This window comes from Lupinus angustifolius, chromosome LG08, assembly GCF_001865875.1.
Source record: "Lupinus angustifolius cultivar Tanjil chromosome LG08, LupAngTanjil_v1.0, whole genome shotgun sequence".
Classification (NCBI taxonomy): Eukaryota; Viridiplantae; Streptophyta; class Magnoliopsida; order Fabales; family Fabaceae; genus Lupinus; species Lupinus angustifolius.
Window position 1 is genome coordinate 21759136 of NC_032016.1, and position 22990 is coordinate 21782125.

The following is a 22990-nucleotide window of genomic DNA, read 5'->3' on the forward strand; positions in this document are numbered from 1 at the left end:
GAATCATTTCTTATTGAGGTTCCTAATAATACTTGGTGGTTAGATTCTAGTGCAACAACTCATGTATTGCATATTATGCAGGGATTCCTTTCAATCTGAACCCAGGAAACTGAGAAGTTTCTTTACATGGGGAACAGAATGAAGGCACAAGTTCATGGAATTGGAACATACATATTGGTCATAGATAGTGGAAACTATTTAGATCTACAAAAATGTCTTTATGTTCCTAAATGTACCAAGAACTTGGTTTCTGTTGCTAGGCTGGATTGTATAGGTTTTAATTTTAAGATTGGGCATTCTATTTTTAATTTGTATAAACATTTGTACTATTTCGGTTCTGCTACATTAATGGATGGTTTATATTGCTTCAATCTTGATTTTAAATTTAAGGAATCTTTATTTAATGTTGAGCATGATGTTGGTAGCAAGCTTAAAGATTTTGATAAGAATTCTGCTTACTTGTGGCATCAAAGATTAGGCCATATATCCAAAGAAAGGATAATGAGGTTAACGAAAAATGAGATTTTGCCTCATTTGGATTATGGAAATTGGGATGTTTGTTGAGATTGTATTAAAGGAAAACATAAACTAAACACATATCAAAGAACCTAGCCATAAGAAGTAGCAAACTTCTTGAATTGAAACACACGGATATTTGTGGTCCATTTGATGTTCCATCTTGGGGTGATAAAAAGTACTTCATCATTTTTATAGACGATTATTCACGTTATTGTTACCTATATTTGTTGCATGAAAAATCTCAATCAATAGATGTCCTAAAGGTATTTATTGACGAGGTTGAAAGGCAACTTGAAAAGAAGGTTAAGGTTGTGAGGTCAAATAGAGGTGGTGAATATTATGGAAAGTTCAATGAGAATGGACAATGTCTAGGACTATTTGCAAAGTTTCTCGAAAGTCGAGGAATATGTGCTCAATACACTATGCCTTACACACCGCAACAGAATGGTGTGGCTGAAAGGCGGAATCATACTCTAATGGAGATGGTTAAGTCAATGTTGATTCATTGCGATGTACATTTATCATTGTGGATGTACGCATTAAGGACCGCTGCGTATCTACTGAATTGGGTTCCCAGTAAAGCAGTTCCTAAAACTCCCTATGAGTTATGGACTGGTAGGAAACCCAGTTTGAGACATCTCCATGTTTGGGGTTGTCCAGCAGAAGTAAAGATGTACAAACCACATGAAAAGAAGTTTGATGTAAGAACCATTAGCGGTTTCTTCATTGGCTATCTGGAAAAGTCAAAAGGGTACAGATTTTATTGTCCTAACCATAGTACGAGAATAGTTGAGTCTGGAAATGCTAGGTTCATTGAAAATAGTCAAACCAGTGGGAGTGATAAATCACGAAAGGTGGATATTATTGAGACTTCTAATAAACCTTCTTCACCGAAGGTGTCTCCTCAATATGTTGTTCCTCTGGTTATATTACCGTCAAATTACCCACAGAGACAACAAGATAATATCCAAAATCCACAGGATGAAATAATAGTTAATGAACCAATTAATGGAGTCATTAATGATCAAGTGATAGAAGAATCACAAGAAATAACATTAAGAATGTATTAAAGGCAAAGAAGACCATTTATTTCTGATGATTATATTGTGTAGTCACTTGAGCATGAATGTGACTTAAGCATTTAGTCTCATTCATACAAGCCATGAAAAATGACAATTCTGAAAAGTGGCTTAATGCTATGAAAGAAGAGTTGAAATCAATGGACGATAATAAAGTTTGGGATATAGCTGAGTTGCCCAAGGGTTCAAAATGAGTTGGGCGTAAATGGGTCTTTAAGACCAAGCGTGACTCGAAAAGAAACATTGAAAGATATAAAGCTAGACTTGTCGTCAATGGTTTCACTCAAAAGGAGGGCATTGATTATAAAGAAACTTTCTTTCCAGTTTCAAAGAAAGATTCTTTAAGAATTGTTATGGCATTGGTGACTCATTATGACTTAGAGCTTCACCAAATGGACGTAAAGACCGCATTTCTGAATGGTGACTTATACAAGAAAGTTTATATGAACCAACCCGAATGGTTTATGACCACAGGAAAGGAAAATCTAGTGTGCAAATTAAATAAGTCAATATATGGACTTAAACAAGCTTGCAGACAATGATACATAAAATTCAATGATACCATTACGTCATATGGATTTGTGGAAAACACTGTTGACCAGTATATCTATATGAAAGTCAGTGGGAGCAAGTTTATAATATTAGTCTTATATGTCGACGACATTTTGCTTGCCACAAATGATAAAGGGTTGTTACATAATGTAAAGAAGTATCTCTCTAATAACTTTGAAATGAAGGATATGGGTGAGGCATCCTATGTGATAGGAATAGAAATATTTCGTGATAGATCACAAAGATTGTTGGGATTGTCTCATAAAGGATATATCAATAAGGTGTTAAAAAGATTCAGAATGGAAAAGTGCTCCACATGGATAATTCCGATCCAGAAAGGGGACAAATTCAGTGAAAAGCAATGTCCAATGAATGATTTAGATCGTAAGGAAATGGAATCTATTCCCTATGCATTAGTGGTTGGGAGTTTAATGTATGCTCAAACATGCACTCGGCTGGATATCAGTTTTGCTGTTGGAATGTTAGACCGATATCAAAGTAACCTCGAAATGGATCACTAGAAAGCTGCAAATAAGGTTCTAAGATATTTGCAAGGCACTAAGGATCACATGATCACATATAGAAGGTCAGATCATCTTGAGGTGATCGGTTATTCAGATTCAGACTAGGCAGGATGTATGGACTCAAGGAAATCTATATTTGGGTATATCTTCCTAATGGTTGGAGGAGTCATTTCATGGAGAAGCGGTAGAGAGTCTACAATTGCTACGTCCACCATGGAAGCTGAGTTTGTGACATGCTTTGAAGTCACACATCATGCATTGTGGCTGCAGAACTTTACTTCAGGGCTTGACATTACAGATAGTGTAGCTAGGCCGCTGAAGTTTTATTGTGATAATTCCGCAACTGTCTTCTTCTCTAAGAATGACAGGTATTCTAGAGGTACTAAACATATGGATTTAAAGTTCATGTCAGTTAAAGAAGAAGTATAGAAACAAAAAGTGTCTATAGAGCATATCAATATCGACTTAATGGTAGCGAATCCGTTAACTAAAGGGTTGCCGCCCAAGATTTACATTGACCATGTAGAAAGGATGAGTATTATAGATATGTCATTGTTAATGTGATTATACCTGATGTATATATACATATATAGATGTTTGCTCATTATTGCATGATACATTTGAATTAAATGAAAGCTTCGTTTCCGTAATTAAAGCTTAAGTTATCTATATTACAGAATGTACTTGTATGGTTTTGATGATATAACTTAGTGAGTCTTTGAAACGTAGATGAAGACTCAAATTAAAGTGAGTTGGGTTGAGATGATTGTGATACATGGAAGGGATCAGGTTGCTTCATATAATTTGTAACCGCCATGATTCAATCATTTCAACTCAATTTAAAGGATGATTATTTGTAAGGTTCAATAAAAGAGCGCAAGTAAAGTTATGAATCTTCAAGTCATCACATGGACCAAGTGGGAGATTGTTAAATTAATTTAATAATCGATGTGGTCCATGTGCTTGAAAGTTACTAATCTGAATGAAAGTGCCTAATGTGATGATGATTGGCAATTAACTAATCAGATTAGTAAGGGAGTTTTGTTAACTCCATCCCCTCTCACTTCATGGACAATTTTCCTCAATGGTGGAGGAGTTATTTTTCTCGGATAAACTTCAGATAACTCATCCAAACATGCATTGGAATAAAATGGCAAATTCATTTTGATGTCAAGTGATTTCTGAGTCATTTTCTATTTTAATCTAAGAAATAAAAGGTAAGAATTAAGAGAGATCTTGTTGGATAAAAGGAAGTCCAATGCAGTGTTATAAAGTGGAAAGAATGAAACTGAGTTTCTAATCATCAAGGAATTCATAAAGGGAAGGAGGAGAGGTGACAATAAAATGCAACTAGAAAGAGCAGTACCAAGCAGCACCAGGAAATAGCAATAGAACTAGGTATTCCTTAACTTCATTTTATCACACGTAAATGTCATAATGTCAACGTCCTAAATAAATGGTTCTTATAAACCATTTAAGGCTCATGAAATTTCTATAAAAGAATTTAACATCATAAACCCAACTAACCAAGTCTTCCAGATTCCTAAAAATTTCTTACAAAAATAAAATTATTATATGAATCTTATAATTAGGCCATATAATAAAAGATTAATTACACTAGCATGTTGAGCTACACTATGAAATCTATCAATATGCATTCTATCGTTTGAAATTCAATTTATATACTAGAAATTCTTACAAAAGTGTGAACTTTTTATTCTTAAATCATTTTATCACTATGAAATCAAAGAAACAAAACCGATAATGATAATAACTTATTACACATTATAGAAGACAAATTAGTCTTTGTTCAATTTATCTAGTATATATTTATATTGATAAATAAATTTATAATATTTATCATTATTAAAGAAAAAATGGATGCACTTATTTTTGAAGTGAGCGGAAAAACTTACTCCATATTCTAGTTATTTATTTTTTAAGAAATCAAATAATTTAGATCTATTTAAACCTGCTTACTAATTCAAATAATTGAATTAAAAAAAATAGATTACTAAAATGTGGAGTTTTCACGAAGTTTTGAAGTAAGTAAATCATTTACAATAAAAAAAATATAAAAAAAAGAAAGTAAGGATAAAACAAAAAGTTCTCCATAGATGTTAAACCCTTTTGATGTATTCAATTGCTAAACCTTTTCCCTTTGCAATCTGCATTTACAACTCTTGAACAATGACCTGAGTGAATAACAATTTTCCACACAACACAGTGGCTCATGGCGGGTCCTCTTCTTCTTCGTTCTCTCTGGTCCTCTACTAGAAAACCCTCTCCTTCTCCTTCTTCTCCTTTCATTTCTAAACTCAACTACTTCTCACGCGCCTTCTCCTCCGCCGCCCCCGCCGCCGCCCCTCCCGTCCCCTCTTCCATCAACCCTAGTCACCTCCGCAATGTTGCCGTTATCGCTCATGTCGACCACGGTAAAACAACTCTCATGGATCGACTCCTCCGCCAGTGCGGCGCCGACATCCCTCATGAACGCGCCATGGATTCCATCTCCCTCGAACGCGAGCGCGGCATCACTATTTCTTCCAAGGTTTCAATCCAACGTTTCTACTTTCTCTAATCATTAACTTAATTAATAGGTTATGGTTTTCTCTTGAAATAGAATCGTCATTTTTTGTTTTGTTTTGCAGGTTACATCCATTTCTTGGAAAGAATATGAGTTGAATATGGTTGATACTCCAGGACACGCTGATTTTGGTGGTGAAGTATGTTTCGTTGAAATTTAATTACGTAGTCTAATGGCACGTTTTCGTATACAGCTTAATTAAGCGCTTATTTAATGCATTTTAAATAAGTTAAAAGGTGCTCATTCTTACTAGTATATCTCCTAAGTTCATTGAAGTAAAGCTAAAAGGAACTTATATGTAGGTAATAAGCTCAAATAAGCTCTTACAAACGCTCCCTAACATACTATATGACAAATGCAGTTGTTAAGGTTCCATCTCAAAACTAATCGGCAATGAGAGGAATAGCCTAACAGTTATTTAAATCATTTCCGAGACAGTGAGAGTAGTTAACTGCCTACATTGCTCGCATTTATTGAATGCTGATTTCATAATATATATTTTTTTAAATAAACTATAACCAACAACCAGTGAAATACTTGATGGGTACCATACTTAGGAAATAAATATGGGTACCGGAGTAACTCCTGGGACAAAAATGTTTTGTGTAATGAGAAAAAACCGTCAGATGGTCATATGTTATTTTTTGAGAAAGACAGAAGAGGTGAAGGTTTAAACAAAATTTCTGTCAACGAAGGTTGTGCTAATTGTTGGTCTGCAATTAGTCAATGACTCAGTGGATTTCCCCTCTCCATTATGTGGATTGCTTTTAGTGAAAATTACTCAGTGGCTGTAGTGCTTCATCTCTTCTTATTTTGTGTTTGATTGGTGACTAGGTTGAACGTGTTGTTGGTATGGTTGAGGGAGCAATTTTGGTTGTTGATGCTGGTGAAGGTCCACTGGCGCAAACAAAATTTGTCCTTGCAAAGGCCTTAAAATATGGATTGCGGCCTATTCTTCTTTTAAACAAAGTAGATCGACCTTCAGGTATTCCTTTAATTTTCTGTTATTATATCTGATGCCATGTTTTATAAAATAGAATTTATGTTCATTACATGGTTTATGATCCTATACACACAGAAAAAAGTAAAAACAAAGACCAAGGAAAACTTCCCAAATTTTTCAGATGTAATCTGATTTGCTATGTTTCCTTTCCTTTTTCTCTTGAGTTTGAGTTCATTGCTTTATCCTCTATATTTTGTCACTTGGTTTCGAGATATGATTGGCTTTCTGTCTTGCCACACTTCATGTACTTAAAACAGTCAAGTTGACCGTAAAGCTGTTTCAGATTCCTGTTATTGTTTGCAACCAAATATAATGCATCTCAATTATCCTTAGGATACAATTAATCATTTTCTTGTCTCACCAATATATTCTTATTTGCATTGTTTAGCTACTACTGTATTTGTGACCTAATCCTTGCAGCTTATATTTTATACAGTTACTGAGGAAACGTGTAATGAAGTTGAGAGTTCGGTGTTTGATCTATTTGCCAACCTGGGTGCTACAGGTACAAAAAATTGAGATATCAGTTGATATGCTTGATTGTTCAGTAACTTAAACTCCCATTTCTGAAATTTTGCTATTATTTTATTCGTATGTATAGAGGAGCAACTAGACTTCCCAGTTCTTTATGCTTCTGCTAAAGATGGATGGGCATCCACCACTTTTACCAAGGATCCTCCTGATCAGGCCAAAAATATGTCAAAGTTGCTTGATGCCATTGTTACACATGTCCTTCCACCAAATGCAAGAATTGACGCTCCTTTCCAAATGCTGGTTGGTATTTATAAATCATATTATTTATGAGTTTATTATCAGTCTCTTGTGTTTAATTCCTTTTGGTGAAGTTGTCATCTTGATGGAGTGTTTCTTTTCTTTGGTTTCTGATAGAAGCCTCTGATTAATAATAGAAACTTGGAACACATAATTACAGACAAGAGAAAAATAGAAATTACAGAACATGATATAGAAAGCTTTTCAAGGGTTATTAGACATAAATCTATTTCCTTATCTAAATAATCACAAGTCACAGAAACTATAGTAGTTCACAAGTTTATTACCAGTCTCTTGTGTTTAGTTCCTTTTGGTGAAGTTGTCATCTTGATGGAGTGTTTCTTTTCTTTGGTTTTTGATAGAAGCCTCTGATTAATAATAGAAACTTGGAACACAAATTACAGAACATGATATAGAAAACTTTTCAAGGGTTATTGGATATAAAACTATTTCCTTATCTAAATAATCACAAGTCACAGAAACTATAGTAGTTCACAAGTTAAGAGCGCAATAGCTTTGAGAACTCTGGTTTCGTTTACTTTCTCTTGTACCCTCTTTGAATGATTATTGTTATTCAGTATGTTTCTTGGATATGTACTTGAGGTCAGTGAAAAATCATGCTTAATCGTGCCTTTCAGGTTTCAATGATGGAAAGAGACTTCTATCTTGGGCGAATTTTGACTGGACGGCGCAAACAAAATTTGTCCTTGCAAAGGCCTTAAAATATGGATTGCGGCCTATTCTTCTTTTAAACAAAGTAGATCGACCTTCAGGTATTCCTTTAATTTTCTGTTATTATATCTGATGCCATGTTTTATAAAATAGAATTTATGTTCATTACATGGTTTATGATCCTATACACACAGAAAAAAGTAAAAACAAAGACCAAGGAAAACTTCCCAAATTTTTCAGATGTAATCTGATTTGCTATGTTTCCTTTCCTTTTTCTCTTGAGTTTGAGTTCATTGCTTTATCCTCTATATTTTGTCACTTGGTTTCGAGATATGATTGGCTTTCTGTCTTGCCACACTTCATGTACTTAAAACAGTCAAGTTGACCGTAAAGCTGTTTCAGATTCCTGTTATTGTTTGCAACCAAATATAATGCATCTCAATTATCCTTAGGATACAATTAATCATTTTCTTGTCTCACCAATATATTCTTATTTGCATTGTTTAGCTACTACTGTATTTGTGACCTAATCCTTGCAGCTTATATTTTATACAGTTACTGAGGAAACGTGTAATGAAGTTGAGAGTTCGGTGTTTGATCTATTTGCCAACCTGGGTGCTACAGGTACAAAAAATTGAGATATCAGTTGATATGCTTGATTGTTCAGTAACTTAAACTCCCATTTCTGAAATTTTGCTATTATTTTATTCGTATGTATAGAGGAGCAACTAGACTTCCCAGTTCTTTATGCTTCTGCTAAAGATGGATGGGCATCCACCACTTTTACCAAGGATCCTCCTGATCAGGCCAAAAATATGTCAAAGTTGCTTGATGCCATTGTTACACATGTCCTTCCACCAAATGCAAGAATTGACGCTCCTTTCCAAATGCTGGTTGGTATTTATAAATCATATTATTTATGAGTTTATTATCAGTCTCTTGTGTTTAATTCCTTTTGGTGAAGTTGTCATCTTGATGGAGTGTTTCTTTTCTTTGGTTTCTGATAGAAGCCTCTGATTAATAATAGAAACTTGGAACACATAATTACAGACAAGAGAAAAATAGAAATTACAGAACATGATATAGAAAGCTTTTCAAGGGTTATTAGACATAAATCTATTTCCTTATCTAAATAATCACAAGTCACAGAAACTATAGTAGTTCACAAGTTTATTACCAGTCTCTTGTGTTTAGTTCCTTTTGGTGAAGTTGTCATCTTGATGGAGTGTTTCTTTTCTTTGGTTTTTGATAGAAGCCTCTGATTAATAATAGAAACTTGGAACACAAATTACAGAACATGATATAGAAAACTTTTCAAGGGTTATTGGATATAAAACTATTTCCTTATCTAAATAATCACAAGTCACAGAAACTATAGTAGTTCACAAGTTAAGAGCGCAATAGCTTTGAGAACTCTGGTTTCGTTTACTTTCTCTTGTACCCTCTTTGAATGATTATTGTTATTCAGTATGTTTCTTGGATATGTACTTGAGGTCAGTGAAAAATCATGCTTAATCGTGCCTTTCAGGTTTCAATGATGGAAAGAGACTTCTATCTTGGGCGAATTTTGACTGGACGCATATATTCTGGGGTTGTTCGTGTTGGTGACAGGGTTCATGGACTACGTAATAACGACTCCGTTGCTGAAAAGATTGAAGATGGAAAGGTTTGCAGATCTGTGATATTGTGATTATAACTGGAGTTTTATAGTATTAGTTTGGTTATTAAATAATAAGAGCTACTTGGTGATTCTTAATCTAATGTTTAATTTATTAAATTATCATATGTGTGTTTTGTTTTCTATGTTTTCCAGATCCATTTGTATATTCCCCAAAATTTGACCTTGGATTAAATTTTAATAGCTTATGACTTTGTAATACTCCATGAGAAAATTGTTCATCATGCTCTCATGAAGTGTCAGTATATAAATGTTAGAGAAGAAAGTCTAATTTATTGTTAGTAGGATAGCTGACCCCACCTAGTGCGACTAAGGCTTGGTTGTTGTTGTTTTAGGATAGGACCTCATCTCTTATTGTGCCACTCATATCACTCTTGTCATTCTTAGCCCTTATTGCTGGTCCAAAATGATACTGCATCTTTAGCAAGTTCTTCTACCTTTTATGTGTCTGATATCAACATCCCAACATTATTGGCATTAACTCGTAACAGGGCAATCAACAGAAATGCTGGGATTGGCTAACATATGAAATGAAATGTTGAAATGATATGTAGTTCCCAACTCCAAGAAGTATTAATTATCTGGAAGTGGCTAATGTATGAACTGAAATATTGAAGTCCTTGGAGCAGTATTTTAATAATTCATAGTAGCATTTATTAAATCTAGATATTTTGACCATCTACTGGCAGCTCTAATTCTAATGATTATTCATGTTTTAGGTGGTGAAACTGATGAAAAAGAAGGGTACAAACATGGTTCCAATTGATTGTGCTGGAGGTGGTGATATAGTTTCAATGGCTGGCTTGGCAAGCCCATCAATAGGCCATACAGTAGCCACTGTGGAGGTATTAGAATATTTGTTATTTGTAGATTTTTTTATATATATTTATCCTTTTTTATGGCCACTTAACTGAATGGAAAAAGTGTCACGGGTCATTAGATGAGGACTTTACAATCCTTTTTATATTAAAATAAGCCTATAAATGTAATATCATTGTAAAATGATTACTTCATTTATACTTGAATTTATAAAAATCACTAGTAGATATACTAAGATTTCACAGGGACTTATAGTAGGATTTAGAACATCAAGGTTATTAGTTTAAAATTGTGTACCTCTTGTGAACATATTGGCAAAAGCAATTTCACAGATTTTTAAGCGGAAGGGCGTACACAAGCATATACGTCAGGAACAAAGTCTCCCATTTGAACTTCTTTTCAATGACAACTGCCCCCTCAATGAAGCAGCCCCTAGTTGGTAGTAGACTAGTTGCAAACATTTAAAGTGTTAAATATATTTTACTTTAACATGTTAGTGGACATTCACTGGATGTTCAGATTCACTTTATTTTGTAATTATCGTTTAGATCAAAATACTAGTTTAATAATTTCTAATTTTTCTCTGCTTGATATGAATCATGAACACTATATTTTATGGTATTTATATTCAAACTTTATATTAACTTTTGGTAAATCAATTTACATATAAACTTAGTATCTTTTATTTTGAAAATCTTATTAGCATGGAATTGTTGACTTGAGCAACTTAATTATGTTATGTCCCAGGCTATGTCTGTATTGCCTACAGTTGTATTGGATCCTCCAACAATTTCTATGACCTTTGGAGTAAATGATTCCCCATTGGCTGGTCGTGATGGCACTCATGTAAGTTGTTCTCGTTCTACCTCTTTACTGCCTTCAATTTCTAGTGTATTTTTTGAGGGAGGCTCCAAATTCAGTCCAGCTCTCTCGTTTCTTTGAAACTACATTATATAGTTTTTTGCATTTACCGTTTTTATATTTCTGCAGTTATTGCTTACTCTTTTAAGTTAACAGGCTAATGCTGACATTTTTTAGTTGACCGGAGGAAGAATTGGTGACCGGCTTATGGCCGAAGCTGAAACAAACCTTGCCATAAATGTATTGCCAGGCTTATCAGAATCATTTGAAGTTCAGGGAAGAGGAGAGCTACAGCTGGGTTTGTTCCTGTTTTTCTGAATTGCATGCTCCTTTGTCCTTACCGTGAGATACATTTAAGAACTATGTGATTCCTTTTGTGCTTAGGCAGCTGCTTATAGCGTCTGTGTTAACAGGTATCCTAATTGAGAATATGAGACGTGAGGGATTTGAGTTATCTGTCTCCCCACCTAAAGTCATGTGAGTTTTTAAGGATTCAAGAGTTCTCTGAATTTTTTAGTCTCATTATAATTTTTTTACCCAATGTGGTTTTACTTGCTTGACATTGGGTTTAGTATGCTGATTGCTGTCTAAATATTGAGTAAATGCTGTAAGCATTCTATGCATTGTTTCAGATGTTTTAATAAAGACTTGAAATTGTGAAAGACCAGCCCTCCTAAATGCATCACCTATTTGGTGGAGGCTTAAGAATGGTTATATATCTTCAACTCGCCCTCAGGGCTCGTTGGGCTTGAAATACGGACAGCAATAAGTCCACCTTACCTTGTACTAAATTTATTTAAAATTAATTGAGCTGCTAGAATTGATTTGTGATCACTTGGTTATAGAAGTATGGTACATGTTGAAAACCAACTCTCTAATTAAGCTGTTAAGTAGGAGACTCAGCTGTCATTTTTATCTCCAAGGAAAATTATAGGAAAAGATGGAAAAGGAGAAGAGAGAACTATGAGTGAGATGTGATACAAAACACTAACCTAATACTCCTATGTATAATGTATTCTAGGTCAAGTACAAGTCTAGCAGAGTGACACTATTAACATAAAACAATAAGAACTCTAATAACCAAGAGAAACGTTCATCAATAACAACCAATAAGCATTTAGCTTGGTTTTCTGAGGGTGGGTTTTGAAGGCTGGTTAGGGTTTAGTATCAGGGAGAGTTCTTAGACACATGCTTTTATCTTTATTTTGTTTTTATTTTGTGCATTCATACTGAATGCAACTTTTTGTTTTATCAAGTAGATCTTGAAAGATCTATTCGTTTAAAGCATTTAATCTGGACAAATTTCTTATACTGATCGGTGGTTCGGTGTTTCTGATTTCTTAATTATATCTTTACATTCTTTGAGCTCAACTATCTTCTTCCTTTTTTCTTTTACTTTTATACTGGTTTAATGCACTATTCTACTGATTTAGGTATAAAACTGAAAATGGTCAAAAGCTCGAGCCAGTTGAAGAAGTTACAATTGAGGTAATAATTCAATTCGATATTCATAGCAGCTAGCTCAAGAGTTAGACTACTGACATCATAATGGATCCATCTCAGGTAAATGATGAGCATGTTGGGTTGGTCATGGAAGCCTTGTCTCATAGGCGGGCTGAAGTTACTGACATGGGTCCTGTCTCAGGAACTGTTGGTCGGACTAGATTGTCTTTGACTTGTCCATCAAGGTTAGACCAGTTGTCTGTCTTTTATCTATCTTTGATTAGTTTTTATCCCTGCACATAAATGATCACTCTCTCTATATATATAAATATAAATATATATTTATTGGAAACACTATAGATGCACATGGTTTTGTCAAAACCACATTTATAGATCTTTTGTTTTTTCTTGTTGTTATCATTTGCCCTTCCATAGGGATGGTGATAACCACTTGCCATCCCAGTGGCTTCCTTTAAGAACCTTGCTCTAAGTCTGGGATGATCAGAAAAGAAGAAAAGGGGAGGAATCTCTGAGTAAGTGCCTTTTCAATAATTGGACTCCAGTTAAATATTTAAATGTAGATTTTAGATAGTTTTTTCTCTTGCATTAGAAAGAAAGTTGAGGTAGCTCCTATTGCACAATATATCGTTGTCTTAGGTTGTTTGGGCATATGTGGAGGAGACCGATAGAAGCCCCGGTAAGGAGAGTAGATCAAATGAAGATTAGTCAATTCATAGAGGCAGAGGGAGGCCTAGAAAAACCATAGGTGAAACAATCAAGAATGATTTGGAGATCAAATGGGTTGTTGTTTTTTGTAAACCTCTAATGTTATTCTAACCAGTAGACTTGTGTTACTTATTCAGAGTCCAAATTTTTGGTTGCCTCCCTAGTGTGGCTGAATTACTGCCCATTAAGCTACTTGAGTAATTTGAACTTCTGGAATTCAGTTCATGTCTCCCATCATTAGAGATATAACTTTTCTGGCACTAAAGTTTTAGTGAAATCAAATTCTATGCATTATTCGAGAAACCTACTAAGTAACTTCTTTAATATTGTTTGTTCAGGGGACTAGTTGGTTACAGGAGTGTGTTCAGCACTGACACCCGTGGAACTGGATTTATGCATTGTGCTTTCCTTGGTACGCATTCTCTTTTCTAGTTTTATCTCTTTTAATTCATACTTGCATGTAACTTTTGGTGTTTCCTATATGTTTTGCAAATGGTGTTGTTTAGTTGTCCCTTAACGGTTTTGCTTACTTTTATATTTATGGAGCTTTCTTTGCCTATACTACAAATTCCTCACTTTTTTAGCATTTCTATTTTGCAATGCAGCTTATTTTAGAAGCAGACATATTTTTTTTTTTATAATGTTGTTATTTTGCAGCATATGAAAAATTCCGAGGCCCTCTTGGCAATGTTAGGAAAGGCGTACTGGTATGTTAATCTGCTGCTGTGGTACTTGTGATGGCTTAACAATAATTCATTTACATTAGTTACTCCTCTCACCATATATATTTGTGTTTCTATAAAACTTTTATTGAGTGTGCCCGGTGTGGTTTAACTTCAATTTTCTAACTTGTGCTCGCCGTATGTTATTTGCTTATTTGAACAGGTGTCAATGGGTTATGGTACAATCACAGGTCATGCATTGATGAGCTTAGAAGCTCGTGGAACTCTTTTTGTATCACCTGGAATGGAGGTTGAAACTTCCCATCTCTTTCTTTTTGTAACACTGAAGATGAATAATAAATCCAAGGAGCACAGCTCCTGTTTTAATGAGAAAACTGTGGAAAACTAATGAAAGTCAGGGCTCTAGGCAACATCAGACTCTACCCGTTTGACTAAACCACACAAATTATTCCTGAAGTTCTCCTATGCTTCTGCATTCCCCATCTTCCCTTTATTCTCTCTTTGAAGCCTCACTCCTTGCTTTCTCTCACCCCTTGCCATGCTAGGCAAGGTTGTTACACAGCCATTTAGACACAAATTTCCCCTTGTTCCCCTTACTTATGTTGTCCTCAAGGTAGTAGTAGTAGCTGTATAAGGCATAACATCCTAATTTTTTGTAAATTATATGCTGGTAGTGTGTTTATGGTGTTACCTTTACTGCATTACTGATTGCATACTTTGGATTAATTATGAAATATGTCCATTGTGCATGCTTGTTCAAGATGAGTTTATGATTGCAAGCATCAAGTCCACATGTTTTTCTTGCTTACGCCTGCCTGTCTATTTTTATCTGAATGGGTTATCATATCATATGATATCTACTCAATTAATTGCCTTAATTGCTTAAATCCATGCAATTGGGACCTGCTCCAACTTTTAACTGCTTTGTCATTTTATTCAACTAGAGAGATTGAGGCTGTTAATAATGTTAAATTTAGAAGAAAAAAATTTCAATTAAAATAATTTTGTTGCATTTAATCTAGCCCATTATTTTTCTTGCTGAAAACAAGTCGGTATTTCATGATCAAGTATGGTCAAACACTTTGATCGCAGAGTGACAGTGAAACATTAAACTTGTTCTTAACTTAAATACCTTTGTAATGTCAGTCTCACTTTTGCTTATGGTACATTCATAAGTTTCTTGTATATGCTGCATGTAATTACTCATTGTTCATTGGTTTACAGGCATATGATGGAATGATTGTCGGGGAACACTCAAAGGATACAGATCTTGATGTAAGGAGAAATAGTCTTAGCTTGAATGCTAGTCTTATGTCAAAGTTGATGACTCACTGACAATGACTGATATTGCAGATCAATCCTGTGAGAGCTAAAGCACTTAATAATGTGCGTGCTGCTTCCAAGGATGAGAATGTGAAGCTAACTCCTCCTCGCCTTGTATGTATAAGACAAAATTATTTTCTTACATCTTGCTCATTTTAGACAAGCGAGAATTCTGATACCTCCATAACAGATTAGGGTTCATGATGTCTGTGCATTCATACCTTTAGATGTCCAACAATGCATTGTCGGATTTAATTTTTGATGAAACCTAATCAGAGTTCACATGCCCTGATATTTTCAAATATCAGTCTTATAGCTTGCTTGCTGTATGAAGCTTTATATACAAAAAGTAAAAACTTGTGTCTACCTGTATAACATAAACGTTCGGGAACTTACATTAGTATTAGGCTCTGACTGAACAGCTATTTTTTGAAATTGGCATATGTTTATTGTCAAATGTGGTTTTAAGTATAAGAACTTAAAAAAGAATAGATAAACAATAAAGTAATTATTTTTTTTGTATCCTTTGGTTTCCTGGATTCTACCATGCATTTATACCCAAGGCTTTTTCAAGCAGTCTAGTAAGTTTTGTTTTAGACCTGGCATCAAGCATGTGATCTAAAAGTAGTTTGTGAGAAAGCCTCAATATGATAATGGTGCTGAAGCATAACATGTAACTTGTGTACAACTGATGGTCATTTTGTTGTGTAGATAACACTTGAAGAAGCTATTGGATACGTAGCTTCGGATGAGCTTATTGAGGTAAGTTCAGCTATGATTTATGATTGTCATAAAAAAGTTTTTCCTGGTGTTTTATGAAGAAAATGTCATTGGTGCTTCCCCGGGTCCCCATCCTCCACCCCTGCCCAATACCGAATAAAATTTTATCTATATTTTCCCTTTTTGATTCTTCCATTTAACATACATCTCACACTGCATTGATAGTGCTTATACCTGGCTTATTTATCTGATATTCACCTGGCCACAACAATGTTTCTTGGTTGTTTTCACCGTGACATTTCTCCTATTCTTTCTTTTGTTTCTGTGAAGGTTACACCGAAGTCCATCCGGTTACGGAAGAAATACCTTGATGTTAACAAGCGCAAGACCATGAGTAAAAAACCAAAGGAATGAGGAGTTTTGCTCGACCAGATTTTGTAACAATAACTTATTTACATGATATAGTCATTACAACCATTTTTTCCTCCTCATAAGCATTTTATATATGACTTGAAGTAATGTATTACATGTACTGCAGAAAGAAATATTCTTTGGTAGTGAGAAGGTAGCTCAATTTTGTATTTATAAGAAATGATTAATAATTGGCATAGGAACAAGTTGCTCATTATTATGTAATATCATAAAACGTTTGTTTCAAAGATTAAGCTGTAAAAGTTTGAAATAGTCAGAAAGGGAAATTTATTTGCTTAAGTTAATGGTTTAGTTGACATTCTCCCATCTCCACGTCCTTGGCTATGGTATTTGATTCCATGGATTTGATATCATTTCATTTCACTTTTCCCAATCCCATGCACCAATTCTTTATTTGTTTTATGCCTTTTCTCAAGTCGTGCATGAGTGTCATTCGCAAGCACATAGCTTTTTTCAAGTTTTGTCTTATGTTTAATATGAAGGAGTCTTGTTAGTATGTGATGTACTAACTGCTAGTATGATTAAACTTCTAAGGTTCACTACATCAGTCTGGTTAAGCTGTCAAAATAACTTACAAGTTGCATGCTATGTCCTTGAAGAAATTGTCGTGTTTTCTGATTTTGGTCGTGTTTTATTGTTGGACAAGAAAAACATTATGAAAATGTAGGAAACAAAATATTCATTATTTATGCACAAAGATGGGGTGAGTCATTTGTGTCATGGAACAACAGCGACATAACTCTTGAAAATGTCTTACATATTTTGTAGATGCATGAGACGGAAACTGAATATTTTAGTGTGTATTAATATTCGATGGTATCTAAAATACTAGAGTCTCTCTATTAAATAAGCAGATAGATTGTTTATGTCAAGTTCAACATTTATTGGCTTAACCATGACATTGTTCATTGTTCGTGATAGTGACGTACCTTGATTGCAAATAATTTAGCATTGAATTCGAATAGTATACTTTGATTTAATCCATGCTAACTACCCAACGTGAAAAGAAAACAACACTAGTATTAGGTGCCCACGTATAGTACTTTTTATCTTCACCAAATGCTCGCCTATTTTGGCATCTAATAATGATGATATTTGGTGCTTCAATAAGGATTAGCTTGTTGAGTTTAAATTTCATTTTGCAACCTGTAAACCTAGGAAGCATTCATACCGATACCAGTAATGCATTTTCTTGAAAATGCAGGATATGATATATTTGAGGTATGCATATAAAATAAAATCCATAAAATATAATAAACATATAATTATTATATGAATTTCAAAATAAGAAAATAAGGAAAATATCTTGCGGACATAACTGAATACAAAATAAAATTCATATTGTCCTAAGATGATCAATAATCAACCTTTTATGCATTTGTATTTTCTATTAATTCTCTATGTAATACACGTTTTTAAAAGTATCATAGAGTATTGTTTTAGATAGTGTTGGATACAAATATGGATACATGAAGGTAAATAAAGTGTTGGTGCTTCGCTCCATAAACTTTAGCTAATTAAAAAAAGAGGAAATTACTCCATAATGAATATCGTTTTCTTTATAAGAAAATACAGTTGTTTATATTATATTTGAGTAATTGATTAGTGAAATAAAAAAGCACGTCTATTCCGAATTGACTCAAGTAGTCTCCTACATGTTTGGTGCATGTACTAAAAAAAATTTGTTTCTAAAAAATGGATATGGGTATAGTTTGACATGTTTGTCATATGTGATTAAATTAAAATTTTAAAAATTAGATGGAAGCTGAAACTTATAATATTCAAGTATAATCACCATTGCTTATGGATTATTTGGCGCAATTTGTAACATCTAATTTTGTGAGCTCTAATATATAATTTTATTTGGATTTAATATGTATACAATGACAATGTAAATGTTTTTTACACTATCAGTAAACAATTCATCATTGATTTTTTGTTAACTATCATTCACTCTCAAACAAAAGTAATACAAATCAACGGTGAATGATATACTGACAGTGTAAAAAACTTTACACCGTCAGTGCATAGATTTTAAACTCATTTTATTTACCATATTTAGAAGGAAAAAAATAATATTTAAAAACTGATTTTTAATAAATCCAAACATAAAGTTAATTACATTAAAAAACAATAATCTATTTCTTAAAAAGAAAACTACAAGTAACCTAAACCAACTAACTTTCCAGCTAGAAAATTGTGGAACATTGACTTAAAAACAAAATCATACATCAATAAGCACATTTGTAAAGGATTTTAATGGTTATGTATTTTTTATAATAAAAAAATTACTCAATTAATACATCATCAATTATTCATATATATTAACTTTATTTAAGAGTTAATGATCATTAATACAGCTTATACATTATAAATATAAAATTTTGTACAATATTCATACATAGATATTAATTTCTTGGTAAAAAGTGAAGTAATTAATCTTGATTTTTGTTGGTTGACATCAAATCATTGTTCAAAACTAAAAAGGAATATTAATTCTTTTCATGATAATTGAAATAAGTTTTGTCATTAAGATGGGTGTCACTTAGACTTATAATGTAAATTACATTTTTTAAGTTTTGTTGTAAAATATGACTTGGATTAACAAATTCTCCTAGTGAGAATGGAAACCAAATACTTAATCAACTTGAATTACTCATTAGATTAATCTTCTATTAGAACTGATATGAATTAATTCGACTAGACTGGTCCAAGATTGAATTAATGACTCTATCAATTGGGCAAGTTCATCAATTCTATTTTTATAATAAAGACCAAAAATCATATTTTTGAGAGGGAAAAATATAGTATTTTTAGCTTATTTTAGTTATATTGTTATTTGTACAAGATCAGAATTATTTAAATAAGATTGTTTAATAATATGCTCAACTTATTTATGATATTTTATTATAATAAAATATTATTTATTAATTATTTAATTATATACATGTCTAATGATAATATTTTAAATCTAAAAGTTAAAATATTAAATAATAGTAAGTATAATTTTAAACTTCTTACGACTTTTAATGTCAAGTGGTCATTGCACAATGTTCCACCAATAATCCTTTGATCATCCCAATTTAATAACGTTTTGTGGAGGTCCAAATGATAAATTAATAATAAGGTATATACAACATATATGTACATTTGTTTATTATTAATACTAGCGTGTTGACATGTATTCTCATGCCTGTCAACCCGATTTTCTATCGTTTGTAATGTATAGTTTGTATTTTATAAATTCAAATATAATTTTTTACGCTAAATTTACGGTTGAATTTATTCAATTAGTCTAATATTCAATTTTTTAAATACACTTTTAAAATAAGAAGATAATAAGGATAAAATAAGAAAATAATATTATATAGTTTTTTGTAGAAATAAAAAGATATTGAGGGCAAAATAGGAAAACACAAATTACACCATGATGGGTGATTATTTTGTGTTTTCCCTTTATTAATAGCATAGATAAAAATATATATACAATTCATATATTATTTACTATTTGTTTATATTAATCGTAAGAGTCGATAATAATAACGGTGTATGAAACATATAAATGTTTTTCTCCTAATATTGATTTTCTAATCAGAAGGTTGAAAACCATTCGAACTTTGAATAACGAATGCTTCTCCCTCCTGCAACAACAAAGCAACACCTTCTCTCCAATGCTGAAAGTTTCAAGCTTTGTATGCCTTTATCCAATTGAATTTCTTAAACATAATTAAAAGAAGAATTAAACCTAACACATTTCCTAGAATTTCGATCTGAAAAAAGGGCTCAACAATCTGAAAATGGGTGCATATAGAGCGGATGATGACTACGATTACTTATTCAAGGTGGTTCTGATCGGAGACTCCGGTGTCGGAAAGACAAATCTTTTATCTCGTTTCACCAAAAATGAATTCAGTTTGGAAACCAAATCAACCATTGGGGTTGAATTCGCCACCCGAAGCATCCACGTTGATGATAAGATCGTCAAGGCCCAAATTTGGGACACTGCTGGCCAAGAAAGGTTAACCTTTTTGTCTCTGATCTGATTCCATTTCAGATTTTTTATTTGTCCAAGTTTAAGTTTTTTATGGGGTCATTGTGTGTTTTTGGTGATTGTTAATGGGTGAAAGGTGTTTGTTTGTTCTGAAATTTAGTGGGGGTTTGATTGAATTTTAATGGGTATTGCTAGTTTTTTTTGTTCATAAGATTTGATTTTCAATGATGAATGGTGCACAATGCATGATCCTTATGGTGGCTATGGACATTTTGCTTTTGATCTGGGTGGTCAGAACCTCAGACCATCCTGATCATAGTTATTCTCTAAACTCTAATTAATCATACCACCTACAAATTCACCATTCCACCTACTGTGTACGGGTTTGTCTTGAAGGAAGTCTTTTTATATACAGAAATAAATAAATCTGAAGGAATCGACAATGATCATGATCATAAACAATGTTCTTTTATATTATTGTATCAAATACTTACCACTAAGTAACCTGTTATTTTGGATTTTGAGTATAATAGATTGCACCTGACTAAAACTATAGTTTTTGGCCTAGTGATAAGCACTTACGCAATTCGTACTTTTTAAGAATTGTAACATGGGTTGATTATGCATTAGACTTTGTCATGGGTGGGATTGATTTGTTTACAGCAGTACTGGTGATGTTTCTATTCCATCCATTTCATGGTATTGTGGATGCATGTATAATGCTAGTTGGACAATTGATGATTCTGTAAATTAGTAAATGGATTGATCACTGTTTTCCGTAGATACCAAATGTTTTACTTCTTCGCTTTGTTGGGCTTTCAACCCTTCGAAGCTGATGGAGGGATACCGCTACCTGGTTGGAAAATGCTTTGTTGTGATTGCTTTTTATTGGGAAGGTGTAGGGCTTCACTCGTTTTATGTAATAATAGATAAGTATGTCCATTGTTTTTATTCTTCTGTTATCCATCATTTTTCCATAATTTTCAGTTTGTTCAATGTGTCAATTAACTTTTTGTTATAATATGTTGCTCCAGAAATACATGTCAGATTCTTTTCTTGTAAAGAAATATGTTGCTCCAGAAACATTCTTGGTGTAGATTAATTACTCTTTGTAAGTAGAAAATCTTCAAAGCAGTGAGAATATGACAGAAGAGAAAAAATGAAGTTAACTACATGACTTCTAAACTTTGGCTTGCTTTATTTTGGTCATGGCTTCATACTTCTGGTATTTATCTGATACGAAATGAGACAGATTTTAAGACCGTGACCCGTTATCTATAAAATATGTTTGTCTTAGTTTCATGATCAATGATCATTACTAAATGAAGTGGAGTGTTGGCTGTATGCATGAGTGGTTGGTCTATTTTGAAGTGTGATATGTGTTACTTTGGTTTAGCTTTATCTGCCCATAATATTGATACACACATAATACATAAAATAAGAAAAATATTTGAATTTAAAGAAAAACATATTTTTACAACATCTTTGCCTAGATGCACTTCTAAAATGTACACTTATAACCATGCAATTAAAGGTAGATGCATTATATGCATCCAGAATGATGTATATGTGTATCTCATTCTTGTTATTTGTCTCAGATATCGTGCAATCACAAGTGCGTATTATAGAGGAGCTGTTGGTGCATTAGTTGTGTATGATGTCACCAGACACATAACTTTTGAGAATGTGGAGAGATGGTTAAAGGAGCTAAGGGATCACACAGATGCTAACATTGTAATTATGCTTGTCGGAAACAAGGCCGATCTTCGCCACTTGCGTGCTGTGTCCACTGATGATGCCAAGGTGTTCGCTGAGAGGGAAAAAACATTTTTTATGGAAACATCTGCCCTTGAGTCCTTGAATGTTGACAATTCTTTCACAGAAGTTCTTACTCAGATATACAATGTTGTTAGTAGGAAGACTCTCGAGATTGGAGATGATCCTGCAGCCTTGCCGAAGGGGCAGACGATCAATGTTGGCGGTCCGGATGATGTCTCGGCTGTTAAAAAGGTCGGATGCTGCTCAGCTTAGTTTGAAAGAGGAATGCCTTGACAGCAAAATTTTACATCTATATGTGCACGATTCAACTTATACTCAACATTTTGGGATCTATATCAAATGTTTTAATACTTTTGTTTTTTTCTTCTTTGGTGTAATTTTGCACACCCTTTTTGTTAAGTTCTCTGTTTTCTTCTTCTTCTTTTTTCTTCCTATAAGCATTGTTTGAATATAGGAATTATCTCATGTTTCACATAGTTACATGGTATGTGACAACAATTTCCGTGCATAGTATCCATTTCTATACAATTTATCAGTTTTTATATTATTATTATAAGATTTTTTTATGACGAAACTAATACATGTTTTCCAGAACATGGAATTCAATACTTGTCACTCTTCCTCAATTTTCCCTTTCCAGACATTCTTTTGCTGAAATATTTTACTTCCTCATGTCCTTTTTATCAATTCCAATTCATGTGGCATTATATGAACTAATTCTTTAGTAACCGACCAACCTTAGTTGGTTAGAATTTCTTATTCATTGTCCAAACGTGTCCTGCAATGTGAGCCATTAATGAAAGTCACCAAGGCAACTATTCTTGACAT

General features: G+C 33.3%; 2 protein-coding genes across 3 annotated transcripts; both read left to right on the forward strand.

The window, feature by feature from the left end:
- Positions 4796 to 16586, forward strand: LOC109355165 (GTP-binding protein TypA/BipA homolog). 2 transcript variants are annotated; one of them, XM_019598144.1, is made up of 20 exons: positions 4796 to 5225; positions 5326 to 5400; positions 6096 to 6188; positions 7751 to 7808; positions 8263 to 8331; positions 8428 to 8600; positions 9236 to 9373; positions 10105 to 10230; positions 10952 to 11050; positions 11243 to 11363; positions 11479 to 11542; positions 12499 to 12553; positions 12629 to 12753; positions 13573 to 13646; positions 13892 to 13941; positions 14120 to 14206; positions 15142 to 15192; positions 15271 to 15354; positions 15952 to 16002; positions 16291 to 16586. In XM_019598144.1, the coding sequence occupies exons 1-20, from the start codon at positions 4908 to 4910 to the stop codon at positions 16372 to 16374; spliced, it is 1995 nt and encodes a 664-aa protein (XP_019453689.1). In that variant the 5' UTR covers positions 4796 to 4907; the 3' UTR covers positions 16375 to 16586. The 2 variants fall into 2 exon arrangements, with proteins under 2 accessions (XP_019453689.1, XP_019453688.1); XM_019598143.1 differs by lacking the exons at positions 7751 to 7808; positions 8263 to 8331; positions 8428 to 8600 and adding exons at positions 6701 to 6769; positions 6866 to 7038 and having other exon boundaries at positions 6096 to 6246.
- LOC109355167 (ras-related protein RABA1f-like) lies at positions 19989 to 22682 on the forward strand. Its single transcript, XM_019598147.1, has 2 exons — positions 19989 to 20410; positions 21982 to 22682. The coding sequence occupies exons 1-2, from the start codon at positions 20190 to 20192 to the stop codon at positions 22412 to 22414; spliced, it is 654 nt and encodes a 217-aa protein (XP_019453692.1). The 5' UTR covers positions 19989 to 20189; the 3' UTR covers positions 22415 to 22682.